Consider the following 24,902-nt stretch of genomic DNA (forward strand, 5'->3'; position numbering starts at 1 on the left):
AGTTTAGCTTGTTTGATTCACTTTCAGCCAATCACATGGGATGAGACTATGTCTTGGACAGTTATAAACCTTCATCATCTGGAGGAATTAGCCAATTGGAAACCCCCTTTATCTGTTCATCTTGGGGTTTCCAGTCCAGGCTCCAAGGGTCAGTTGTTTCCTGGTTGTCTTCCCATTCAGCTATGTTAAAGGCACAAGTTGTTTCACTGTAGAGAATGGGCTGGCATTCCTCAATTGATATCCACTAGCAGCGCCATGACCGGTCCTACCAGCAGGGGGAGGCCACAGGTCAGTACCACAGGCTTGGGTGGATTTAGTAGAAAAGGGTTGAAAACACACACACAGATTTAAACACTTTTTTTCCCCCTTTTTTTGGTGAGAGAGCAGGGATTTGGGTGATTGGTTGTACATTCAGTAGAGCATATATATTACTATGTGCAAGGGTCTGGGTTCAAACCCCCAGTCCCACCTGCAGGGGAGAAGCTTCCTGAGCAGTGAAGCAGTACTGTAGCTCTCTCTCTCTTTTTTTTTTTTCCCAAAAAAAATTGGGAAAAAAGGTACCAAGCCCCAGTGAAAAACTTAGTATGACATCATTATCCCCATAATTACAAGTTAAAAAAAGGCTCAGACATGGCTAGGTTGTACATTGATGAAGGAAAGACAGGCCTGTTTGTTGTGGTAGATTCTATTCCAGGAATAGGTCCCCCCAGCAGACAAGGGTGGAGGGGCTCCTGCCCCAACTGATTCTCTATGCCCCTCCCCTAGACATGAGGGGATCCCAGATGCCCCGATTTCCCTGATCTGGGAACTCCCAACACTGGCAGCTGAGGAAGGACTGCTACAGCACCTGCAGGGAGGCCTGGGGACCAAGCGCAGGACCTTGTGTGAGGCTGTGTGGATACAGGCAAGTGTGTTGGGGAATCCAGAATCCAGCTTTGGTGGCAGGAAGATTAGGCCTGGGAGCCCAGATGCTGGCCCAGAGGGACATGCCTCCACACCCACTGACCTTGTGTGAGTTCTTCAGCCTGGGTGGGGGGCTGTTCCGGAGCCTCTTCATGGCTTGTACTGGGGAGTCACTGAAGTAGGGTGGCTCCCCATCCACCATCTCAATCACCATGATTCCCAGAGACCAGATGTCCACCTGCAGGAGGAGAATGTCTGACTCTACCAGCCAGAGCCTCTAGGTCTCCTTGGGGAGTCAGTCTTCCCTAGATGCCCATCCTGGGGGCAGCTCCTTCCTATGGGGGTTGGGGGGAGGGGAGCCTGAAAGCTATATCCACCATTCTCTAAGAAAGGCCACTGCCCATTTTGCCTCTGAGCTCTCACAGAGTCCTCTGGAGGTCAGGCAAGGGCAGGAACACCACTGCAGCTCAAGAGGTGTTGCAGTAGATTAGACATTAGATTTTTTTTTTTTTTTTTGCCTCCAGGGTTATTGCTGGAGCTCGGTGCCAATGAGGGCCATTCCCTCATTTTTTAAATATTTATTTGTATTTATTTTTCCCTTTTGTTGCCCTTGTTGTTTTAGTTATTATTGTTGTTGATGTTGTCATTGTTAGATAGGACAGAGAGAAATGGAGAGAGGAGGGGAAGACAGAGAGAGAGAGAGAAAGACAGACACCTGCAGACCTGCTTCACCGCCTGTGAAGCGATGTCCCTATAGGTGAGGAGCTGGGGGTTCAAACCAGGATCTTTATGCCGGTCCTTGCTTTGCACCACATGAGCTTAACCCGCTATGCTACCGCCTGACTCCCCATTCCCCCATTTTTTATTGGATAGGACAGAGAGAAATTGAGAAAGGAAGGGAAGATAGAGATGGGAGAGAAAGACACTTTGCAGACCTGCTTCACCACTTGTGAAGTGACCTCCCCAAGCAGGTGAGGAGCCGGGGGCTTCAACCAGAATCTTTGCACTGGTCCTTGCACTTCATACTATGTGTGCTTAACCCAGTGTGCTACCACCACTCCCCACTGGATTTTTTTTTTTTTTTTGGCCTTCAGGGTTATTGCTGGGGCTAAGTGCATGCACCATGAATCCACTGCTCCTGAAGGCCATTTCCCCCCCTTTTGTTGTCCTTGTTGTGATTATTATTATTGTTGTTGATGTCATTCATTGTTGGATAGGACAGAGAGAAATGGAGAAAGGAGGGGAAGACAGAGAGGGGGAGAGAAAGACAGACACCTTCAGACCTGCTTCACCACCTGTGAAGCGACTCCCCTTCAGGTGGGGAGCCAGAGGTTCCAACCAGGATCCTTACGCTGGTCCTTGCTTCACACCACATGTGCTTAACCCACTGCGCTACCGCCTGACCCCCCCACCCCCAATGGATTCTTAAGCATGAGGTCCTGAGTTCAGTCCTTGGCATCACATGTGTCAGAGTGATGTTCTGGTTCTCTTTATCTCTCTCTAGTTATAAGCAAATGTGTGTGTGTGTGTGTGTGTGTGTGTGTGTGTGTGTGTGTGTGAGAGAGAGAGAGAGAGAGAGAGAGCGAGCGCAAGAAAGAAAACTTGGAACCTGGCCTGGGAGGTGGTACAATGCATAAAGTGTCAGATTCTTAAGCATGAGATCCTGAGTTGATACCCAGCATGATATGTGCCAGAGTGGTACTCTGGTTCTCTCATTACTAATAAATATATTTTTGAAAAGAGCAGGACCACCCTAGATAGGAAAACAGGCAGTGGGGGGGCCTGAAAGCTGGTGTGCTGCTTTTGATGGTGGTGGAGGGGGGTCATGTCTTTTCAGGGATCACTGGGGAGTGGGGGAAGGGGCTGCTGTACCTCAGTAGCATAAAGAGACCTGGAGATGACCTCAGGAGCCATCCAGTATGGGGTGCCCACAAGGGACTTCCTCTTAGGAACATCTTTGCTGATCTGAGCACAGAATCCGAAGTCCGAGAGTTTCACCTGGAGTAGGGGTTGAGCAGGAGGAGAGCTGAGCAGTGTGTGGGGTGTAGGGAAGTGGAAGAATGGGTGCACGTAGTGGGGAGGCCTACCCTGCCGTCCAGGGTCAGCAGGATGGAGTCGCTCTTGATGTCCCGGTGGATAACGCCCTGGGCGTGCAGGTAAGCCAGAGCCTGCAGCACGGCCTCGCACACTGTGGCGATCTGTTCCTCGTTCAGCCTAGCCGGGGCAGGCAAGGCCACCACCAGCAGAGAACTCAGTGTCAGCTTCCCCAGGTGGACAAGGCAGAGTGGGGGTCCCGGGACGCGCCCCCAGGTTTGCCACATTCCCTGAGGGCCCTGAATCTGTCAACCCACCCAGGTGAAAGGTTGGGGGCTGATAGGCCAGACCTGGACCCCCGCCAACCGGCTGCCTACCTGACTTGGGACACGATGTCAGTGAGGGCCCCGCCCTGCAGGAACTCCATCAGCACCCACAGCTCCTCCCCCACCAGGTAGCTCTTGTACATCTCCACCACATTGAGGTGATGGTAGTCGCGCATGATCACCACCTGGGGGCGGCAGGGAGGCTGAGCAAGGCCCGCCCCCACCCTCACCCCCACCCGCCCGCCGGCGCCCCGCCCCACCTCATTGAAGAGCAGCTCCCGGCGCTGCTGCTTGCGCAGGTCCATCATCTTGACAGCCACCTGGCGGCCCGAGTGGCGCTCCCGGGCCAGGCACACGATACCGGTGGAGCCCTCGCCGATCTTCACGTAGCTGTCCAGCAGCCGGCGCGGGTCTCCCTGGTCCACCACCATGCGCAGCGCCGCCTTGAACTGCTCGTGTGTGACCACGCCCGGGTCCTCGCTGGCCGGGGCGCCCCTGGGGGCCGCGGGGTCCTGTGGCAGGTACAGGTTGCTGGTGCTGATCTGGGGGTGCCGCGTGCGGGGGGACCCCGCCGGGGAGGACCGGCCGGCCGCCGGAGCCGTGCGGGGGGCCTTCTGGGGGCTGCTGGTGGCCGAAGCGGGCAGGGGACTGAAGGCGCCTGCGGGCGGGTCTGCAGGCAGAGACTGGGCCTTGGCCACCTGGCCGGGCGGAGGATCCTTCTGCGATGGTCTGGAGGCGGCAGGCTGGGGGTGGGGGGACAGAAACGGAGTGGGGGGGGCGATTGTGGGGGCGCCCTTCTGGGTCAGAGGGTGGCCTATGGGACCTGGGGAGTGTGTGTGGGGGGGAAGTAGGCAGGGCCAGACCAGATAAGATAGGTGCTTCTTTCTAGCAAAGTGTTTCAGCTGGAGCCAGAGGCAGATCAAGGTGCTGTTCTTGGCACCCAGCCCCCAAGACCCAGGAGCACAGCCCAAACAGCAGCTCTTCCCATACACACTGCCAGCCTGGGGAGAGAAGGCCAGCAAGCTTCCGGGTGTCCTGAGCTGCCTATTTCTTCTTGGGTAGCTAGCAGAGCCCAGTGACACCCTCTGAGGCAGCACTGGGAATCTGGGTCCCAGGGGCCGCCAGTCCTGCGCACTACCCCCCACCTAAGTCGCAGTAGGTGTGTGACCCTGTGTGTGTGTGTGGGGGGGGGTGGAGGCAGTTGTACAGGGATATGATCTCCCCTCTCCAGGGAGACCCAGAACCAGTCTGGATCCTCCAAGTGGCCAGTGACACAGGGGTGGGTCAACCTGATATGGGTTGGGAATTGGGGGACATGGACGCTGATCTAAGAGAGATCTGGTATGAGGGTTTCTTTTCTTTTCTTTTTGGTAGGGGGGTTTTAAAGGAGACCCAAAACAGTACCCTTTCCCTCTGAAGCATGAAATGCCCAGCAAGGATGGGAAGGCAGGGTCCTTCTTAAGGTATGAGGAGGGGAGGGAGGAAGGCAGAACTGAAAGCTGCTCTGGTCCCCTGAGCCCACTCAGACCCAGCCATGGCAGGGAAGAATCTCATTTTTTTACTCCTTCCCAGTATGATTACCCCACCCCATCCCCCAGAATTATGGCTTTTGGAAAAAGTGTCCCTGGAGAGGGGTGTGTGTGTGTGTTTGTGTGTGTTTGGGGGTGAGGGTGAGTGGACAGTCACAGTGGGTGTCCTCTCTCATAAATACATATATATAATTTTTTAGAGTAACAGAACTGGAGAGGGGGAGCTCACCAAGTATGGTGACTGCCTTGTCATGTGGACCTGTACCACATTGGGGGATGCCATGGCACCAGAGGAAGCTCTGGTTGCTATGGTCTTTTTCCCTCTCTGCTTTTCTTTGTCTCTTTCTTTCTTTCTTCTTCCTTTTTTTTCATTTTTTTCTTTCTATTTTTTTTTATTTGACAGGACAGATAGAAATTAAGAGGGGTAGGGGAAGAAGAGAGGGAGAGAGAAAGACAGACACTTGTAGACCTGCCCACCACTCATGAGGGAGCAGGGGCTCAAACCTGAATCCTTACTCACTTAACTGGATGTGCCACTGCCCAGCCCCCTCTTTGTCCATTTTCTATTCTAGGGCAGAAGTTGCCAGGAGAGGTGAAAATGTGCAAGTGCAAGATCCTGGATCCACAAAAATAAAGTCAATCAGGGTTGGGCTATGGCTCCTCCACTAGAGTGCACACACTACTGTGTGCAAGAACAAGGGTTCAAGCCTCAGGCCCTCACCTGCAGGGAAAAAGCTTCAAGGGTGGTGAAGCATTGCTGCAGGTATCTCTCTTTCTCCCTCCTTTCCCTCTCAAGTTCTGTCTCTATCAAACAAAAGAAAGGAAAAGGAAAAAACAAAAAACAGGCCACCAGGAACAGTGCATTCATAGTAAAGGCACTGAGCCCGAGTGGCAATAAAAAGGAAAATAAATTGAAATAAAAATCTTAAAGTCATTTATTGAGGGGCTACCAATATAAATGTGCCAAATGCACCATCTAATTTAATTCATATGACCCTAAAGGTGGTAGGTATTCTGATCCCACAGTGTGGTTATGGTCCATATGGAGCCTAGAGAGGTGAAGTGACTACAGGGCCACTGATGGGCCAGGGACAGGCCAGCATTCAGCCTGAGCCCCGTGCCTCTCTGCCTACTGGTAACAGCATCCCTGGCCTATGATGACGTGGTTGTCACACAGTAAGTGCCTGAGATTTTATGAATTGGCCCTTTTGCCTAGGAGTGTCTCACTCTCTCTGAGCCAGGCTTCTCATATGCTAAATGGGAAAGGACATTACTACCACCTCTGACAGGTAGGAACAGGGTATGAAAAATGCAGGGAAATTCTCCTTGTTTGCCAAGATTGTGGGTGGATTTCTATTATTGTATGTTTTCTTTACAAAGTGTGTACACTGGGTGTTGGGTGATGGCACACCTGATAGAGTGTACATATTACCATGCACGAAGACCTGGATTCAAGCCCTTAGTCCCTACATGCAGGAGAGAAATATCACTAGCAGTGGAGCAGTACTGCAGGTGTGTTGGGAACATGTGTAAGCCTGATAGAGCTTAGGGAGAACCACCCCATCTTTGGATGGAGGTCTGAGAAGATAACCTCTTGGTAAGTCTCTCTCAACCGAGGTGAGCATAAGGGGGGAAACTCAGACTTGGTTCTTTCCTTCTTGACTCTCAGGCCCACAGATACCCCAGTACTTCCCTCCATTAACCACAGGCCACATGGCCGCAGATTCACTTATTCAAAGTCACCTTCTGATCACAGAAGAACACACCTTATCACACACTTCATCACACACCTCAGACCCCAGACAAGAGAAATTCCAAACTATATGGCCTTTTGATATTCATCTTCTCTCTGTCTCACCCTACGGGTTCAACCCCTATGCTTCTCTCAAATACCTTTGGATAATTAAGTTGCTTGTGTCATGGAAAATAACTGTCTTGTATCTCATCAATTCCTGTCATACCAGCCCCCTACCTTAGGGGCATGCTGACTGTTAAGAAACCTGTAATTTCTGACATATTTCAACAATAATTACCTCCATTGCTTTTCTATTTAACTCATGTCCACTTTGCTAATAAATGGACTCTAGGATTCTGGGACTCTAGGACTCAGATTCTAGGCATGCTAAGCGTCCCCTGGTGTCTTTTACTTCGTGTCACCCCTGTCGTGAGCGAGAAAGAACCAGCCCGTTACCTTTCCCCTGGAGACCACCCCGCCGGAGAGGGAGAGAGATACCCCGAAACAGGTGTTTCTCTTCCCCGCTCCCTCTCTATCTTCCTCTCAAATTCTCTATATCAGGAAAAAAAAGGGGGGGGGAAGGTACTGGGTACAGTAGAATCATGCAGGCATGGGTACCCATTGTTGACCCTGGTAGCAAAAAGAAAAGAAAAAGAAAGAAAGAAAAGAAGAACACACACATTGTAGGACCAGAGCATAAGCTTCTGCTGCCCCTGAACTGGGCCACCCCCATCCCCAGCCTTTTGTGTGAGTGTTTTGTCTGCTGTGGTATGCAGTTAATAATTATATGGTTATTGTCCATATAATGGCTTAAGCATGCCCAAGATAGCACAACCAGGGACCTGTGTGTCAGAAACCAACCTGGTCATAGGATCAAAGCCTCCCCAGGACAATGCCATAGGCTTGGAATCCTGGTAGTGACTCAGCCTGATAAAGATACTTCCTGGAGAAGCTTCATGAGCAGCAAAGCAGTATTGCAGGTGTTTCTTACTCCCTCTCTATCACCTCCTCCTCTCTCAATATCTTTGTCTCTATCCTGGAAATGAATGTGTGTGTATATATATATGTGTGTGTGTGTGTGTGTGTGTATATATATATATATATATATATATATATATATACACCCTAACTACAAGCCAAGTAGTAGATAAAGATAAAACAGAAACAAAAGAGACTCTTTTTTTTTTAAACAATGGTTATCACCAGAGCTCATATCTGCATAACTCTACCACTATTGCTGTCATTTTTTATCCCATTTTCTTTATTTTGACAGAGGGTAAGAGACAGAGAAATATACATGGAGAGACAGAGATAAAGAGAGATACCTGCAGCCCTGCTCCATTACTCATGAAGCTCCCATGGAGGTGGAGACTAGGGGCTTGAACCTGGACCTCGCACATGGCAATGCATATGCTCTACTGGGCAGTCAACCCTCCAAAATGATCTCTTGAAATGCTTCAAAGAATATGGCCCTGAAAACTAATGGACTTTCTGCTTACTCCAAAGATGCCATTAAAGGTGAATAAACTGATTTTTTTTTCCCCAGCCGTTGGCAGTTGGCCCTGGCTCACCTGCTGTCATCCTTGGTGACTTGCCTGCTCCCTGCCTCACTTGGCAAAATTGACAAACCTGCTTTCCCTGTACCTTTGCTGTGTTATTCTTACCAACCTTTGCCCCTACCACCACTGCCGGCCAGATGGTGACATCACCATCCAAGTAAGTCATTGCAGAAATGTTAAACAGCAGCCCTGAAGGAGGCATAATGAGTGGATAAAACCTTGAAACCGCAAACATGAGGTAGTGACTGAGTTCAGTCCCTGACACCCCATGTGTCAGAGTTCACTCTCTCTCATAAATTAACTAATCTTTCAAAACAAACAAACAAACAAACAAACAAAAAAAGGTTAAACCAAAAGACACTGCAAAAGAAGAGAGGAGCCAGTGGTGGTGCACCTGGTTGAGCACACATGTTACAATGCACAAGGACCCAGGTTTAAGCCCCCAGTCCCCACTTGCAGGGGGAAAGCTGGCTGTCTCTATCCAATAAATAAAGATCATTAAAAAAAAATAAGATAAAGGAAGAGAGAGATAGAGGCGTTTCATAGAAACATTCTGTCACCTCTGAGACAATCTCCAAGACAAGTCGGGAGGCCAGGGAGGAGTCAAGGAACTGAAGTTCACCCTCCTTGGAGCCTGGTGGGAGCTAGTGGGTGAGGGGTGTGATGGACCCTGGGGTCCCAGGAGGGCCTGTGGCTAAACATTTTTCTTGGGCGTGGCTTGTCTAGACACCCCTCCCCTAGAGGGCAGAAACAGGTGTGCTGCCCCCTTCATGACTCAGCTTCCCGCCCCCAACCCCACTTACCTTGCTCTGAGGCGGGGCACCTGGAGGGGCTGCGGCGGGGGTGGACAAGAACATGCTTCGGAATAGCCTGCGCTTCAGGCTATTCTCCTGGGCCTTGGGGCTGGGGCTGCCCTCGCCGCCCAGCCTGCCCGAGCCTACCAGGCAGGACTGCGGCCGAGTCTCCTCGGCCCCAGGCCTGGCTGCCTTGGTACCTCGCCTGCCCGGGGCCGCAGGGGGTGAGGTGACAGGTGGGGGGCTCTGCAGACAGGCGCCCAGCTGCAGGCAGCGCCCAACACCCTGGAACTCCGTGGGGCCCAGTGATTGAGCCTTGGCGGCCAGCCCCCCATTAGACAGGGCACAGGGGCTCTGAGGGCCCTCCCTGTGGCCTGCAGGGGCGCCCCCATTGCAGCCGAGATAGAGGCCATGGGGGTCCGTGCGCTCAGACTGAGGGCTCTGCAGGTACATGTCCGGGTCAGCACCCCAGTGCTCCTCCCCCAGGAGCCCCAGGGACTGAGCCCGCCTGCGACTGGCGGGGCTGCGGCCGCGGAGGGTGTTGGAGCTGGTGACAGACAGCTTCTGGAGGTCGTGGAGCAGCCCCGTGATGTAGCCGTCAGTGGGCATTGAGCTGCCCCGCACCACTGTCTGGGGAGGAGAAGCGGTGGGTGAGTGGGCAGCCAGCTGAGAGAGAGGTCATGGCTCTAGTTGGTTTAAAAAAAAAATGACCTAAAATAAGTTTGGCTGAGTCTGGCCGCCCTCCCACCCTGCAGGCAGGGATCCCCTGCCCCTCCTTCTTAAGCCGCCCCAGGGGATGCAAAGGCTGGTGAGTGGCAGTGACAACAGCACACTTATCACTCACTGCTTGCTGGTGGCCAGGTGCCCAAGTGGTCTGGCCAGGCTCATATCCCTGTGGATGGGAGGGGCTGTTGGGGCTCCTCCCATCCCCATTCCCTGCCCCATCTGCCTCACCTTCATGGGCTGCAACTGCACTCTTGTGATGCGTGAGGGGTCCACCACAGGCTTGGGGCGCCTTAGCGTATCCAGGATGTTCTGCCATTGTGGAGGGAGCCCCACAAACTTGCCTTCTTTCGGGTCAAAGGAGGTGTGGACACGGTGCTGGAAGTTCTGGGGGGCCGAGATTTCAGGGCGTTTCTTCTTTTTCTTACGGAACATGGTGCCTGCATGAGGAAAGGCAAACTGTGCTCTAGCTGGGGGTCCCCTTCCTCCAGCATAGCTCCCCATCCCGCTCCCCGCAGAGCTCCTGGAAGCAACAGCAGCACCATAAATAAGCCAATACAGGCTGTCAACAAGGAGGAGAGTTGTCTGCACTATCCTCTGAAAGCAGACAGAGTGTGGGGGTGTATTCTGATCACACCAGGAGCCCACAACAAACACTGGTCTGCTGTCAAAGAACTGGGGTGGGAGTGGGGGTGTTGAGGGAGGAAGGCAGGCAAATTCATTTCATGAAGTTGCTATGACCTTGATTATGATCTTTTTGTCATCTCCAGGTCTTCTTCATTGGTTCAAAATGACTTTTTCAGGTAAAGACAGAGACAGAGAGCTGGAGAGGGAGAGACACCACAGCACCAAAACTTCCCCCAGTGGGGTAGAGGTGGGGCTTGAACCAGGATGACTCACATGACAAAGCAGCTGCATTAACCAGGTGCGCTATCTTGCTGGGCCTGTGGCCTTAATTCTTAAACCAAAGAAGAGTCCAAGAAAGGAAATAATGGAACCAATCTCACTTATAAACATAAATGTGAAAATTCTAAGAACAACTCAAAGGTGAAACACACAGTGGTACATTAATGCTTTTTGTTTGTTTTTTGCATTTTATCACATTCAGCTAGGGTTTAGCCTAGGGTGGTTCAATAACAAGAGAACATGTGAAGGTTATAGATAACATTTATAAAACAATTAGCCCACTGGGGAATGGCAGGAGGCTCACCTAGTAGGGCACACACATTACCAAGCATGAGGACCACGGTTCGAGAACACACGGAAGCACCGTGCAAAGGGAAAGCTTTATGAGCAGTGAAGCAGTGCTGTGGTGTCTTTCCCTCTTCTCTATGCCTTGATTTGCAACTGAGCTGTTGGGAGTCTCCCAGTAATTTGGGGGAGACTCTGAACATGCCATTTGAATAATCTGAGCCTTCATGTTCTTTATAAAATGGGATTGGTAAAAGATAGCTGTAGGTCAGGGAGTCGGGCAGTGGCGCAGCGGGTTAAGCGCACGTGGCGCAAATCGCCAGGACCTGCGTAAGGATCCCAGTCCGAGCCCCCGGCTCCCCACCTGCAAGGGAGTTGCTTCACAAGTGGTGAAGCAGATCTGCAGGTGTCTGTCTTTCTCTCCTCCTCTCTGTCTTCCCCTCCTCTCTCCATTTCTCTCTGTCCTATCCAACAACAACGACACTAATAACTACAACAATGTTAAACAACAAGGGCAACAAAAAGGAAAATAAATAAATAAATAACTTGAAAAAAAAAAGATAGCTGTAGGTCTTGGGGAATGTGATGTGACAAGTGCTTAGTAAGTGGATGCCATTTCTCTCTTGCTGTCAGCTCTCTAAGTTCTCCATACTCAAGTCTCTAAGCTCAGGTCCTACAGACACAGGCCAATACAAATTTGGGGGTAGCTGGCCTGAGAGGTGGTAAAGTGGGTAAGACTTTGGACTCTGAAGCATGAGGTCCTAGATTAAATCCCTGACATTGCATGTCTCATTCATATATTTAAAAAGAACATATTTTATTCATTTTAATGAAATAGGCAGACACAGTGAGAAGGAGAGAGAGAGAGCTGCTCAGTTCTGGTTTTTGGTAGTGCTAGGGATTGAACCTAGAACCTCAGAGCCTCAGGCTTGGAAGTCTTTTACATAGCTGTTATACTGTCTTTTTTTTTTCCTTTTGTTGCCCTTTTTAAAATTATTGTTATAATTATTATTATTGTTGTTATTGATGTCATCATTGTTAGGACAGAGAAATGGAGAGAGGAGAAGACAGAGAGGGGAAGAGAAAGACACCTGCAGACCTGCTTCACGGCCTGTGAAGCGACACCCCTGCAGGTGGGGAGTTGGGGGCTCAAACCAGGATCCTTATGCTGGTCATTGCTTCACACCACATGTGCTTAACCCACTACACTACCGCCAACTCCCGCTATTATACTGTCTTTCTAAGTCTTAAAATAGACTAAATTATTTTTTTTTAAGTAGTTGGGTAGTGGGCAGCATAGTGGTTATGCAAAAGATTCTCATGCCTGAGGCTCTGAGGTTCCAAGTTCAATCCCCAGCATTACCAAAAGCCAGAGCTAAGTAGTGCTCTGATCTTTTTCTCTGTATCTCTCTCATTAAAATAAATAAAACAGTAAAACTTAAGATTAACTTAGATCGCACTTGAACCCTAGATCTATTCCCTCCCCAACTTGAGGCCAGATCCCATAAAACCAATACTGGTCTGGATACAACAGATGATGATTTAACAACTGGGAGAAAGTCTAATCTCAAAAAAGAAAGGACTATAAAAGCTGGGTAAGGCAAGAGACTGGCTTACTTTAATAATGGTTGTTTTTTGTTTTGTTTTGTTTTGTTTTGTTTTGTTTTTTTGTCAGTACCAGGCCACCCCATCATCTGGGGCTCTAGTCAGGGAATCCTTGGATTCCCCCATAGATATGATGGGCCTAGTCCTCTAATAGATCCCTCTCTCCACTATCACTAGTCACTTCCATCAGGAACATCATCATAAGTCTTCTTGTGACATCTCCGGGACTTTGCCCTCACTGTAGAGCAAGTAGGGACTGCCCTACTTTCTGAAGGGAGGCTGGGTCAGCCTACTCTACTATTGAGGAACACTGGTCTTGAAATGAGTGCAGCCTAGAATGTTCCCAGATGTGACCATGAGCTATGAGCTCAGACTGACAGGGACTCGAGGTCACACAGGCTCCTGTGTTAAATATGAATAAATTTGGGTCCTAGGTCAGATAGATGCGGTAAACAGTTACTGATATTTATATACTTTCTTCATGTCTGGAAGCTACTCTCTGCCCTAATTCAGATTTCTAGGCCTACTCTAAGCTCTGACACCATCTTCCCAGACAATATTTTTAGTCCACCTGCATGTTAGCTATCAGGCTAAGGCAAAAATTACTAAAAAGTAATAGGTCCCTTGGAACATACATAAAAAGACTTCCTAGCTTCTTCCCACATGAAGACCCCTAATTTCATCTGTTCTATTCCTACTTTTGGGTTCCTGTTTATTAAACATTTTGTCCTGCTTTATGTCTTTTTTTCCCCCTCCAGGCTTATCACTGTGGCTCAGTGCCTACACTACAAATCCTCTGCTCTTGGAGGCCATTTTTTCCAATTTTCTTTTTAATAGGATAGGACAGAGAAATTGAGAGAGGAGGGGAAGATAGAGAGGGGGAGAGAAAGGGAGAGAGAGGTAGACACCTGAAGACCTGCTTCACTGTTTATGAAGTGGCCCCCCTGCAGATGGGGAACCAGGGCCTCAAACTGAGATTCTTGAATATGTCCTTACACTTCATACTATGTGCACTTAACCCAGCATTCTACCACTGACCTTTTTCTGCTTTATATCTTACCACCTTTCAGCCATCAAGTTACAGATGCTATTAGGATTCCATTCTGGACAGACAGCCTCACCAATGTGTCCCAAAGTCTTAGCTCTCCAGAGGCCTACCCAACTAGGGAAAGCCAAAAACAGGCTGGGGGTATGTATCGACCTGCCGATGTTCATGTCCGCAGAGAAGCAATTATAGAAGCCAGACCTTCCACCTTCTGCACCCCATAAAGAATTTGGTCCACACTCCCAGAGGGATAAAGAATAGGAACATAGAACTCTGGTGGTAGCAACTGTATGGAATTGTATTCCTGTTATCTTACAATCTTGTTTGTCATTATTAAATCACTGATAAAAAAAAAACCAGTAAATAAAATATTTTGAAAAGACTGCAGAGCTAATTAAAAAAAAAATAGTTGAGGAGCAATGTGAAACTCCTTTCCTCTCTGATCTACCTGGCAAGGGCCTGTACCATATGGCAGGGTGCTATCTCTACTCTGTGGACCTCCTCCCTCTCGGCCTTTAGCCTTTGTCTTTGATCTGGCCTCTCCTCACAGCCTCACACAGACCCTATTAGTTTAGGTGACTGTTTCATGCCCCCCTCCTCAGCTCTGTAGAATCTTCTGGGGGGGGTGCAGGGACATACCAGAAGCTAAAGAAGTGCTGACTGATAGTACATTTCTCCCCAATTCCCCAGCCCCACCAAGGCACCCAGATTTTTCTGTAGGGATGCAGGATGTGAACCACTTTAATAAGTGGTTGAGGGCTGGTTAGTAGCTCATTTGCCATGTGCACAGCCCAGGTTCAAGCCAGGCCTCCACTACATAGAAGCTTTAGTGCTGTGGTCTCTTTCACTCTCTCTTTCACTCTCTGCCTTTCTCTGCCTCTATAAGACATAAAAGGAATAAGTTCTGAATGGGGGAAGATAGCACAATGGTTATGCAGAGACTCTGATGCCTGAGGCTTTAAGTCTTAGATTCAACACCTCCCCCACCCTGCATCACCAACAGTGCTCTCGAAAGAAAAGAAAAAAAAGGAGCAAGTTTTCACCAAGATTAAAAAAGTAAATGAAAAAAAAAAAAAAAAAACCTAAGGCAAAAGGTCAGCACAGAATCCTAGGGCTGGAATGGTGAGGAGCTGGCAGAAGTGATGAGATTAGCCTGGGTTTTGGGGTGAGGGGGCTAGAAAGCAGAGCTGGTCCATACTCTCCGGGTTAAGGCTTGGGGACATCCTGAGGGCAGTGAACACATTCCACCTTCCATGTCCACCCACAGAAGTTGTTTTGGTTTTATTTTAGATGATTTATTTATTAGATTAATGGAGAAGGAAGAGAATGAGAGTATCATTGTAACTCATGCAATGTGTAGCTCATGCAATGCTAGGGATCAAACTCAGGACTTCATGCTTGAGAGTCAAACACTTTTATCCAATGCACCCCTTCCTTGGCCTCCATGCACAGTTCTAACCCACCTATTAGAAGGCCACCATATAAGAATCAAAGCAAGAGCAGGGAGAGATGGCAGAGAACTGAGGGGTGGTCATCAGTTCACATGGAGCCAAGCACAGCAGAGAGGGCTGGCCCCGATCAGAGAGGGGAGAGACCAATGTGTTTCCTCATGACAGTGTTTCCCCACTGCAGGAAAACCGAGCCACTGGTGGTCCACATCAGGAACGGCAACAAATTTGAAAGTTCCTCACACTTCTAGGTAACTGCTATCTCAGGGGAAACAACGCCCCCCACCCCCCACCCCAGGCAACACAATATGATCTGGGTTGATTACAGATTTGTGACCTTCCTGACCATAGCCCCCACCCCACCTCATTCATGTAAATGGAGGGGGGGATGGCTCAGTGCCATCACCCTGGGAGAACAGAGCAGAGGAGACTGGAGAATGGGTGTGTCCCCTCCCTCCCATCCCTCTTTCTGCTTGGCATCTTCCCAGGCCTACCTCCATGGATGAGCTGTGTGGACACTAGGAAGCTACAAGGTGATACAAGGAAGCTAGCAACATTTATTGCCCATTAATCATGGTGCCAGCTCCCCCTGCTGCTCCTCCTCCACCTTTGTTAGTACACAACCACTGCTGTAATCTACCTGATACTTTCCCATTTTTGTCTCAACAAGGATGCTACACCCCTGCTGGATGCTTTTGAGCCAGTGCCTTGTACTTTAATCCCCTTCCTGCATTGCAATGATCCAACATTATCATCAGGGAGCTGCAGGCCACCACTGAGAGGCAGACTGAGCCGGCCTTGCAAACGGTAGTCGGTAGTCGAGCCTCTACTGTGAAACTTGCGGGTGCTACTGAATTGCAGATTCAAGGAAAGAGGGCATCAGGCTGTGCCAACTCAGGTTGTTGTGTCCGGTTCGGACCCTCTTCCCAAGGATCTCCATTCATGTGCACAATCAGATGTGTCCTACACTTTCCTCTAAGGAGATACCCTCTGAAAGAAACGAGGACTTTCCTTGTGTCTAGACTGGCAGAAATGATGTGGACCTGAGTCTCTGAAGTAGAAATGATACTCTGGTTCTTTCTCTTCTCTTTCACTAGTAAAATAATTATTTAAAAATAAAAAGGATAGAAAGGGATGGGCAGAAGGTGGGGCAGGGGGTCCCAAACCCCAGTTCTTGCACATGGTAATCGGTATGCTCAACTGGGTGGGTCACTGCTCGGCCCCCAATGCCATTGCTCTTGGTAGCCACTTTTTTTTTCTCCCTTTTTAGATAAAGGGTGAGATACAAAGAGATATAGAGGGAGAGAGAGAGAGAGAAAGAAAGACCGATAGAGGAGACATATCCACACCCCTTCATGGTGGCAGGGGCTCAAATCTAGGTCCTAGCATATGGTAACTTGTTCTTTCTACCAGATGAGCCCCCTCCTAGCCTGGTACTATTATTAGCCACAAATCCAAATGAGACTCAGAGAGGTTAAATAACTTGCCTGAGGTCACAGGACCAGGAAAGAGCTGAGGTGGGGTTTGAACTCAATTGGGGTCCTCTGAGGGGAATGAGGTGTAGGCTTCAGGAGCTGCACTATGGTTCCAGGCTCAGGTTGTGGTAGATGTGGGAGCACTTGGCTTCTGACCCAGCTTGCCAACAAATTTCAAGACCATCAGGGGAATGAAACCATGTGGGCAAGGTCACCCACCACAGCTGGTGGTCACACCAGATACAGCCAGTTGTGACATGTGGATCAAGCCATTCTCACAGGCGCTCTGTCTATAACTGTAAGACCAACTGCACAAGTGATGGGTCAGAGGATAGGTATGTACCTTGTTCATGTGGCCTATCACTCTCCCTCCCCAAGGCCTCTGTGGAGGCTCTCTATGGCTCCTGCTTTATACAGGTCCATAGGGTGCCATTCTAGACTGAACGCCAAGGACAAGGCTACAGAGATTCACAGATCTGCCTAGTCAGCTAGATCAGTTGAATCAACCCTGGTGATCAATGAAATGACAGATTACACAGCCAGATTGCTCCCACATCCCTGGATATTCTTATTCCGATTTCTGGAAAGCATGTACAACGACTCTAGGTAACAGGCCATGGGGGTGGACCAAGGTTAGCTCCTTCAGCTCAGATCACTGAGTTAGTTCCTGGCTGAGTTATGGCTCAGAGCAGGGGAGATGGGACTGTCCTAATCTGCAGGCTGATCTTTATTTTGTTTAAAACCTTTCTGTTGGGGGGATGGGGGAGGTAAGGGGTGGAGGTTGAATAGATGGTGATGCACCTGGTAGAACATACATGGTACTGTGCATTAAGGATCTGGCTTGAAATGGAACAGTTCTGCAGATATATGTTCCTCTCGCTCTCTTTCTCTCTGCCTTTCATTCTCTATCTAGAGGACAAAAAAAAGACAATGGGCACTGGGAATTCTGGAGTTATACAAGCAATGAACCCCAGTAATGTCCCTGGAAGAAGAAAAAAAAGGAAAGAAAGAAAAAAAGAAAAATCGGGGGGGGGGCAGGTGGTGGTGCACCTGGTTAAGCACACACATTACAGTGCACAAGGATTTGGGTTCAAGCCCCTCATCCCCATCTGCAGCAGGGCTGCAGGTGTCTCTCTGCCTCTCTCCCTTTCTATCTCTCCCTCCCTTCTCAATTTCTCTATGTCTCTATCCAATAATAAATAAATAAAATATTTTTAAAAAGAAGAAAAATCAAGGTATTTGATTGAAGAAGTTATTCATGAAGATTTAACTTGTTTTCCTCTAAACACAAAAAAATCCATCAATGGTATTTGCAAAGCCTGCACAACAAGAACAGCTAGGTCTCCCCCAGCCTGAAGCTGAAGGAGAAAAAAACTCAAGGAATCAGAACCTTATTTAAGACCACCTGACACACAAGCCCAGGGCTACTTCTTATTGAAGGGAGCAGTCAACCTTCTGAACTCTTGTCTTCTAATTTACCCACCATTCACCTCTTTCTCCCCCTCTCCCTCCTATAGTTCATGTCTGGCTATTCTTAAGAGTTTATTTGGGGGTGCTAGCAGGGTAGCACAGCTACTCATATGCCCTTGACCAAAGACCAGTCCATTTCTATTGGGGGAAGGTCATCCTCTTTGACATAACACAGCAGCTTCAGGAGGAATGCACATGAAGCAGTGAGAAAGGGGACACCCTCCTAGCCAGCCAGATCAGCTGAATCAACTCTGGAGATCAATGGGCATCCAGATCACCTTCCCATCCCTAGATATTCTTATTTCATTTTCTAGAAAGCATGCATAGCCATTCTAAACAGCAGCAGTCACCCCTCCTCCATCAATACCACCTGCCAGAGAGCTGGTGGTGCAGCCCCATGGGGATCACTGAAGACTCTGGGATCCCAGCAGGGGGCTTATTCTTGCCCCCTTCAAATATGTTTTTGGGGCTTTTCCCCCTTCCTGAGGCACCTTTGTCCCTCTCCCCCTGTACTGTTCATCCTTTGCATGACACTGAACTCTGCCCCCTCCCCAGCAGCTACCCTCATCTCCTCCAGGAGTTTGCTGGAGCACCTCCTTCAGGATCCTGGAATACATCAGTGGTGTTGAGGAAAGGACTTGGAAGTGATTGCTTTTCAGTCCAGTTTTTTTAAAAAACTACATTTGTTCATCTTTTTTTTTTAAGATTTTATTCATTTATGAGAAAGATATGAGGAGTGAGAGAGAAAGAATCAGATATCACTCTGGTACATGTGCTGCCGGGAATAGAACTCAGGACCTCATGCTTGAGAGTCTAATGCTTCATCCACTACGCCACCTCCTGGACCACTCTGCCCAATTGTTACCTGTGTGTTTTGGAGTAGCGGAGCTGAACTGAGCTGTGGGTCTCACTGCCATTGTCTAGGTGTCTGTACCATCTGCCCCAACAATGACACGCCACCAATGCTCAGTCACCTGTGATTCTATGGTCCCACTAGAGTGGCCCAGAGGACAGCTGAGTGTGGAGGCAGAGCACTCCATATGCAAGGAGCCAAAAAAGTTTGAGCTCACCACCCTTGCTGCCATCTCGAGACAGGTCCCAGTGGTTCCCCATGGGAGAGATAGTGGAGATGCTGGGGAGAAGAATAGGATAATGAAGTGCATTCAATCATTTGTGTCAACACTCCAGCTAAATGACCAGCTGAAGAGCCAGGACAGCTAGCAAGGAAGGTCAATATTGACTTGGTCCATCCTTTGACTAGCCTTCTCTAGCCTGTGCATGTGACTGGGGCTGTAGTTCAGGGTAGCTGCGGTCAGCCTAGCCCTCCAGCCTCTGTTCACTATACTCAGAACCCTGACCTGTCCTTTGGGCCCATCTGGACATAGGGTCATCTCCAGGGGTAGGGTGAAATATAGTCTTCAGCACTTCCTCATAGAGGCCTGAGTCCTCAGCACAGGATGCTCAGTGCTGAGCCAAAATGTCTATGACTGGAAAAATTAGGTCCCCTAGAGGCCAGAGAAAGAGTACAGTGTATATAACAGGTTCAAAACTCCATCCTTACCAGGAAGCTAGATTTGAGCAGAGCATTGATCAAAACTAAATAAGTGAATTAAACTTTTAAAAAGTCAGTACCCTACAAGGATTAAAAGGCAACCCAGTAATCAGAAGACATTTACACTTCACACATCTGACTAGGGATCAATATCAGATGCTTATAAACTACACAGGTCAACAACAAAAATAATAGATAACCCAGTTAAAAAATGTCATAAAAGATTTGAATAGACAGCTCTGTAAAGAAGACATTCATATGGCCCACAGCCACATAAAAAAAAAGTTCCACATCATTAGAAAATGCAGATTAAGCGAGTCAGGCAGTAGTGCAGCAGGTTAAGCGCAGATGGCGCAAAACGCAAGGATCGGCAATAAGGATCCTGGTTTGAACCCCCGGCTCCCCACCTGCAGGGAAGTCACTTTAGAAGTGGTGAAGCAGGTCTGCAGGTGTCTGTCTTTCTCTTCCCCTCTCTGTCTTCCCCTCCTCTCTCCATTTCTCTCTGTCTTATCCAACAACAACGGCATCAGTAACAACAATAGTAACTACAACAATAAAACAACAAGGGCAACAAAAGGGAATAAATGGATAAATATTTTTTAAAACCTTAAAAAAAAGAAAATGCAGATTAAAATCACAATCTCACACCTGTGAGAATGGCCTACAAAACAATACCGAAAATGGTAGATGTTAGAAAGGTGTTAGGAAAAAAAGGACTTTACTACACCGTTAGTAGGAATGCAAACTGGTGCACCCCCCACTATGGAAAACAGTATGGAGAGTCCTTAAACAAATGACAAGGGAGGGGGCCAGGTGGTGGTGCACCTGCTTAAGTGCACATATTACCATTCACAAGGACCTGGTGAAGTCCTTCATGAGTGGTGAAGCATGTCTGCAGGTGTCTATCTTTCTCTTCTATCTCTCCACCTTCTCTCAATTTCCCTCTATCTTATCTAATAAAAACTAGAAAGAAAGAAAAAAAAGGAAAAAGTGGTCTCCGGGAGCAGTGGATTCATAGTGCTGGCACAAACCCTCAGTAATAACCCTGTCAGCAATAAAACAAACAAACAAAAAACAGAAATATGACCCAGCAATAGCACTTTTAGACATTTATCCAAGGCACATGAAAACTACTTGGATGGGACACATAGGGATGTTCATAGCTGTACCATTCATAATAGCCAGAGTGGAAGCAGCCTAAATGCCCATCAACCAATGACTAGGTAAAGAAGTTACAGGGTAGGGGTCAGGTGGTGGTTGAGTGTACACATTAAAGCGCACAAAGGCCTGGATTCAAATCCCTAGTTCCACCTGCAAGTAGTGCAAGGCCCCACCTGCATAAGTGGTGAAACAGTGTTACAAGTATCTCATTCTCTCCTCTATTTCTCTCTTTCCTCTCAATTTCTCTTTGTTTCTATACAAATTTAAAAAACAAAATAATGATAGGGTGCCAGGTAGCGCACTGGGTTAAGCTCACATAGTGTGAAGCTCAAGGACCAGCACAAGGATCCTGGTTCAAGCCCCCAGTTCCCTATCTGCAGGGCGGTCACTTCATGAGCACTGAAGCAGGTATTCAGGTGTCTTTCTCTCTCCCCATCTGCCTTCCCCTCCTCTCTCAATTTCACTCTGTCCTATCCAGCAGCAATAACAATAACAACAATAATAATGGAATAAAGATGACCTCCAGGAGCAGTAGATTTGTAGTGCAGGCACCAAGCCCCAGTGATAACCCTGGAGGATATATATATATATATCTTTACAGGGTATATATTCAATAGAATAAGACTAGGTAATTTATAAAGAGTGTTGCTATGTTTCATATTGGTTTGTTCCCCTTCCCCCCAACTCTGAGAGAATTGGTTTGGCTCTTGCTAGTTTCATGCCCCTTTTTCTCCCTGCCCCCTATGCTAAGGATGTGCAGAGTCCCAGCAGTGCCGCGGAGGGAGAATGATGGAAAAGCACATGGTGTGGTGATTTGCCCGTTCGTGAATAAAGATATACAGCTTCCCGGCCCAGCCATGTGTCCTCGAGTCTCTCTCTACCGCCCTGACGCTAGCCCGGCCTGCTGGAGCCTCCGAACTTTAACGACAAATGGCACCCACGTGGACCAGACCTGCGTATCTCTCAGATAAGTGAAGACAATTTGGCTACCTCTGTACTATGGCCTTCTCTTCCGCTTGTGAAGAGATCTCCAAAGGCCTCTGCCCTTTCTTCACAAGACTGTTTCGCTGTTTCTGGAACATTTATCTCTGGGCCGCTCTGTGGTTTCCGCCCAACACCAGCCCGCAGGAGCCCAACGCCAGCCCACATGAGCCGGCTTTCCGCCGAGCACCGGCTCCCTCCACACTCCTCCGCTGCTGGGAGCAAGGCAGCAGACAAGGCAGGGCCATAGGGCAGGGCCACGGCGGCATATCATGGCCGCCACCCTGGGGCACCTTGGCCCGCGCCTTCTGCAAGGCTGGCCCGCCCGCCCTCGTGCTATGAAGTCTGGACAGATCCCGGACCACCCGGAGATGGCGGGCTCCCTGCCGAAACTGGGCCCCTTGGCCGAGATCCTCAGCTTGGGTCTGAAGGCAGACGAGCTAGAATACGCAGAGATTCGTGCAGAGATTGCAACCTATAATTCCTAGAAGTGAAGCTGCCCAAGAGGCCACCGCTGGACAACTCACTCCCCGAACGGCTAAGACAGTACAGATCTGAATTCATGTTTGAAATGACATGTCTTCGTAGCAAAAGTTTCTCTCCTTGTGTATTGAAGACCACGTATATGTGTGTGTTTAAAGTTTGGTAACATTAACTTTAAGGTTAAAAATATAACTTTAAGGCTATATTCTTACCAGACAGAGTTAAATGAAAAAAGGTTTTCAACGTAATTCTCATAAAGATAAAATTAACTTACATTTAAAGTCTGAGGTAAAAATTAGTTTAAATATCAATATATTTTAAATAAGTTGGTAAAAAAAAAAAAACAACCTGCGCACACCTAGGGTGTGTCTCCATCTTGAATGGGTGTAACAAAAGGTTAAAAAGACGTTGTTGATATGTAAAACTCTCAAATTCCTTCTCAATTAGAAATGTTAGATTGCGCTATGGTTATGCTAATAATTCTCATGCCTGAGGCCTTTTTTCTTTCTATGGTTCATGTTTGCCTTTCCACATTTTATTGTTTAAACTTTAAATAGCCTTAGAATCGTGCTGGAAGAGACTTCCAATTGTGATAGAGTTATCAATTGTGGTAAACTTCTAACATGCTACAAGTTTTGTTTTATAAGTAAGTGAATTGCAGCTGTCAAGTTCTCTACAGAAAAGCAGAATTCCAATGGCTGACATTCCCCATCGAGACAGACGTACAACAATTCACCCCCTGGCAATTCTTCGGTGGACATCTGCTTTGGACTTCTATCAGACTCACTGGTACACCTCGGACACTTTGCACAAAACTAGCAGCTTCCCTTATGCTGCTGGGTTTCTCAAAGACTGATTGCAGCCATGCCTTGGGACTCTAGGCCTCACCCTCCCCCCATGCTAAAAAATGCCTGTCGAGGCAAGTACACCCCATAGAGGCAGGAAATGTTTTTTTTAAGCTGATAAAGTTTTGCCCAGAGGCAAAAAATGGCCCCCTCAGGCCTTCCCTTGGCAGCACACTGGTTCTTGTTACTTGCTTACATGTTTCTCCATGTTTGTGCCAGTTTCTTTTTTGAAAATGCCTGTACGATATAGGTTTCTGTTCACCCCACACCCCTGATACTGTGGTCATTTAGTTAAAAACAGAAGGGGAATTGTTGCTATGTTTCATATTGGTTTGTTCCCCTTCCCCCCAACTCTGAGGGAATTGGTTTGGCTTTTGCTAATTTCTCCCCGCCCCCTACGCTAAGGACGTGCAGAGTCCCAGCAGCGCAGCAGAGGGAGAATGATGGAAAAGTACATGGTGTGATTTGCCCCTTCGTGAATAAAGATATACAGCTTCCCGGCCCAGCCGTGTGTCCTCGAATCTCTCTCTACCACTGCGATGCTAGCGGTCTGCTGGAGCCTCCGAACTCTAACGACAAAAGAGGATATTTTGTCCTTCAGGAAAGAATAGGGAAGTGAAGGTGATTATGTTCAGTGAATTAAACAAAGAAGTGAAGAAAGGGGCCTGATGGTTTAAGGACTCTCCAAACTGCTTTCCATATGGGTGTGCACCAGTCTGTATTCCCAGGTTCAAGCTCCCAGTCCGCACTTGCAGGGGCAAAACTTTGCAAGAGGTGAAGCAGTGCTGCAGGTGTCTGTTCTTTATGTCCCCACTCCCTTCTCAATTTCTCTCTGTCTCTATGCAATAAATAAATTACATTATAAAAACGAAGTGAAGGACAACTACCTGATGGCTTTATTCATATGTGAGCTATAGCTAATTAAAGCATATGAACTTACAAAAATAAAAATAAAAGGAACCAAACTGTCTCAGATTTTTGTGGTGGTTTGGGGAGAGGAGGAAAATTGAGCTTTGGTGGTGGATGTGATGTGAAATCTTCAAAGCCCTGTAATCTTGTAGTCTGGTAAACTAGTAAATCACTAACAATAAATTTTTTTAAAAAAAAATTAGATCTTCTAATCACAAAATAAATGGCAATGTCTTTGTAACCCTTAACTTTTTGTCTCTCTTTTGTTCATCTCCTTTCAATCTCAGCAGTGAGGTGGGGCCAACCTGTTCTGCTGGTTGCGTTTTAAAGAGGAAGGAAGAGGTCACACAGGGAACACACATGCATAAGGTCAGCACACGTCAGGTGCCATGTTAGCTGCTTTTTAGTAGCACATTTAATGGTCACCACAGCAGGAGCAATTAAGAGCTCTCCTTCACAGATGAACATTGAGTCAAGGCTCAGAGATGATTAACTGTCGAAGAAACTAAGCCTGGAACTGGGATTCAAACCCAGATCTTTACACTTCAAGATATTCTACAACGCTCAGAGCCCAGAGAAATCAAATAACTCCAGACAATATAGCTACTTAGGGCAGACCTGTACGTGTCCAGTTACTCAGAAGCTTGGGGACACATGTGACGTGTGTAGAGCTGGCTAGTTATGCCTCCAAATGTAAATCCCCTTCCAGAAAGGGCCCCTGCTCCCAGGCCACCTCAATCCTCACCCTGGGACACCCCTGCTTCCATTCCCACTGTTTACTTTCTGGCTCCCCCACAGTCTCCTGATGTGGAGCCAGACCACCTCAAAGCTCATAAAGAAACCGGTAACTGAGCTTTTCCTATATGGGACTTAGGCTCAGTACAACTGTCTTAGGAGGAAAACCTAGCCCTCCAGGAGGTGTAGATGAGGACAGCAAAGTATGCAGAGTGGACCATTTTGACTGAAGAATCAAAAGCAAAGCCAGGATTTGAACCCAGTACCTTTCTGGCTCCAAATGTTATGTTTTCAGCCACCATTGGATCAGTGTATGGAGGAAGAACCTCTCTGCATTGGAATAGATACTAGCCCAACCTTAACAGAGGGGGTAGGGTGAAGGCTGGGGGTTGGGGGCTC

The 24,902-nt window shown here is 48.2% G+C and overlaps 1 protein-coding gene across 2 annotated transcripts in view; it reads right to left on the reverse strand.

The window, feature by feature from the left end:
- PAK6 (p21 (RAC1) activated kinase 6) overlaps positions 1-24,902 on the reverse strand; it is a 46,333-nt gene that overhangs the window by 2,504 nt on the left and 18,927 nt on the right. The window contains exons 4-10 of one of the 2 annotated variants that reach the window (XM_007537330.3): positions 9,835-10,043; positions 8,890-9,510; positions 3,524-4,006; positions 3,315-3,448; positions 2,991-3,117; positions 2,776-2,901; positions 1,007-1,141 (exon numbers count right to left, since the gene is read on the reverse strand). In XM_007537330.3, the coding sequence (XP_007537392.1) occupies positions 1,007-1,141; positions 2,776-2,901; positions 2,991-3,117; positions 3,315-3,448; positions 3,524-4,006; positions 8,890-9,510; positions 9,835-10,038 (1,830 nt within the window). In that variant the 5' untranslated portion in view covers positions 10,039-10,043. Of the gene's footprint in view, positions 1-1,006; positions 1,142-2,775; positions 2,902-2,990; positions 3,154-3,314; positions 3,449-3,523; positions 4,007-8,889; positions 9,511-9,834; positions 10,044-24,902 lie in introns of both variants that reach the window. The other variant, XM_060175120.1, reaches the window with a different exon arrangement.

This window comes from Erinaceus europaeus, chromosome 16 (genome assembly GCF_950295315.1).
Source record: "Erinaceus europaeus chromosome 16, mEriEur2.1, whole genome shotgun sequence".
Lineage (NCBI taxonomy): Eukaryota > Metazoa > Chordata > Mammalia > Eulipotyphla > Erinaceidae > Erinaceus > Erinaceus europaeus.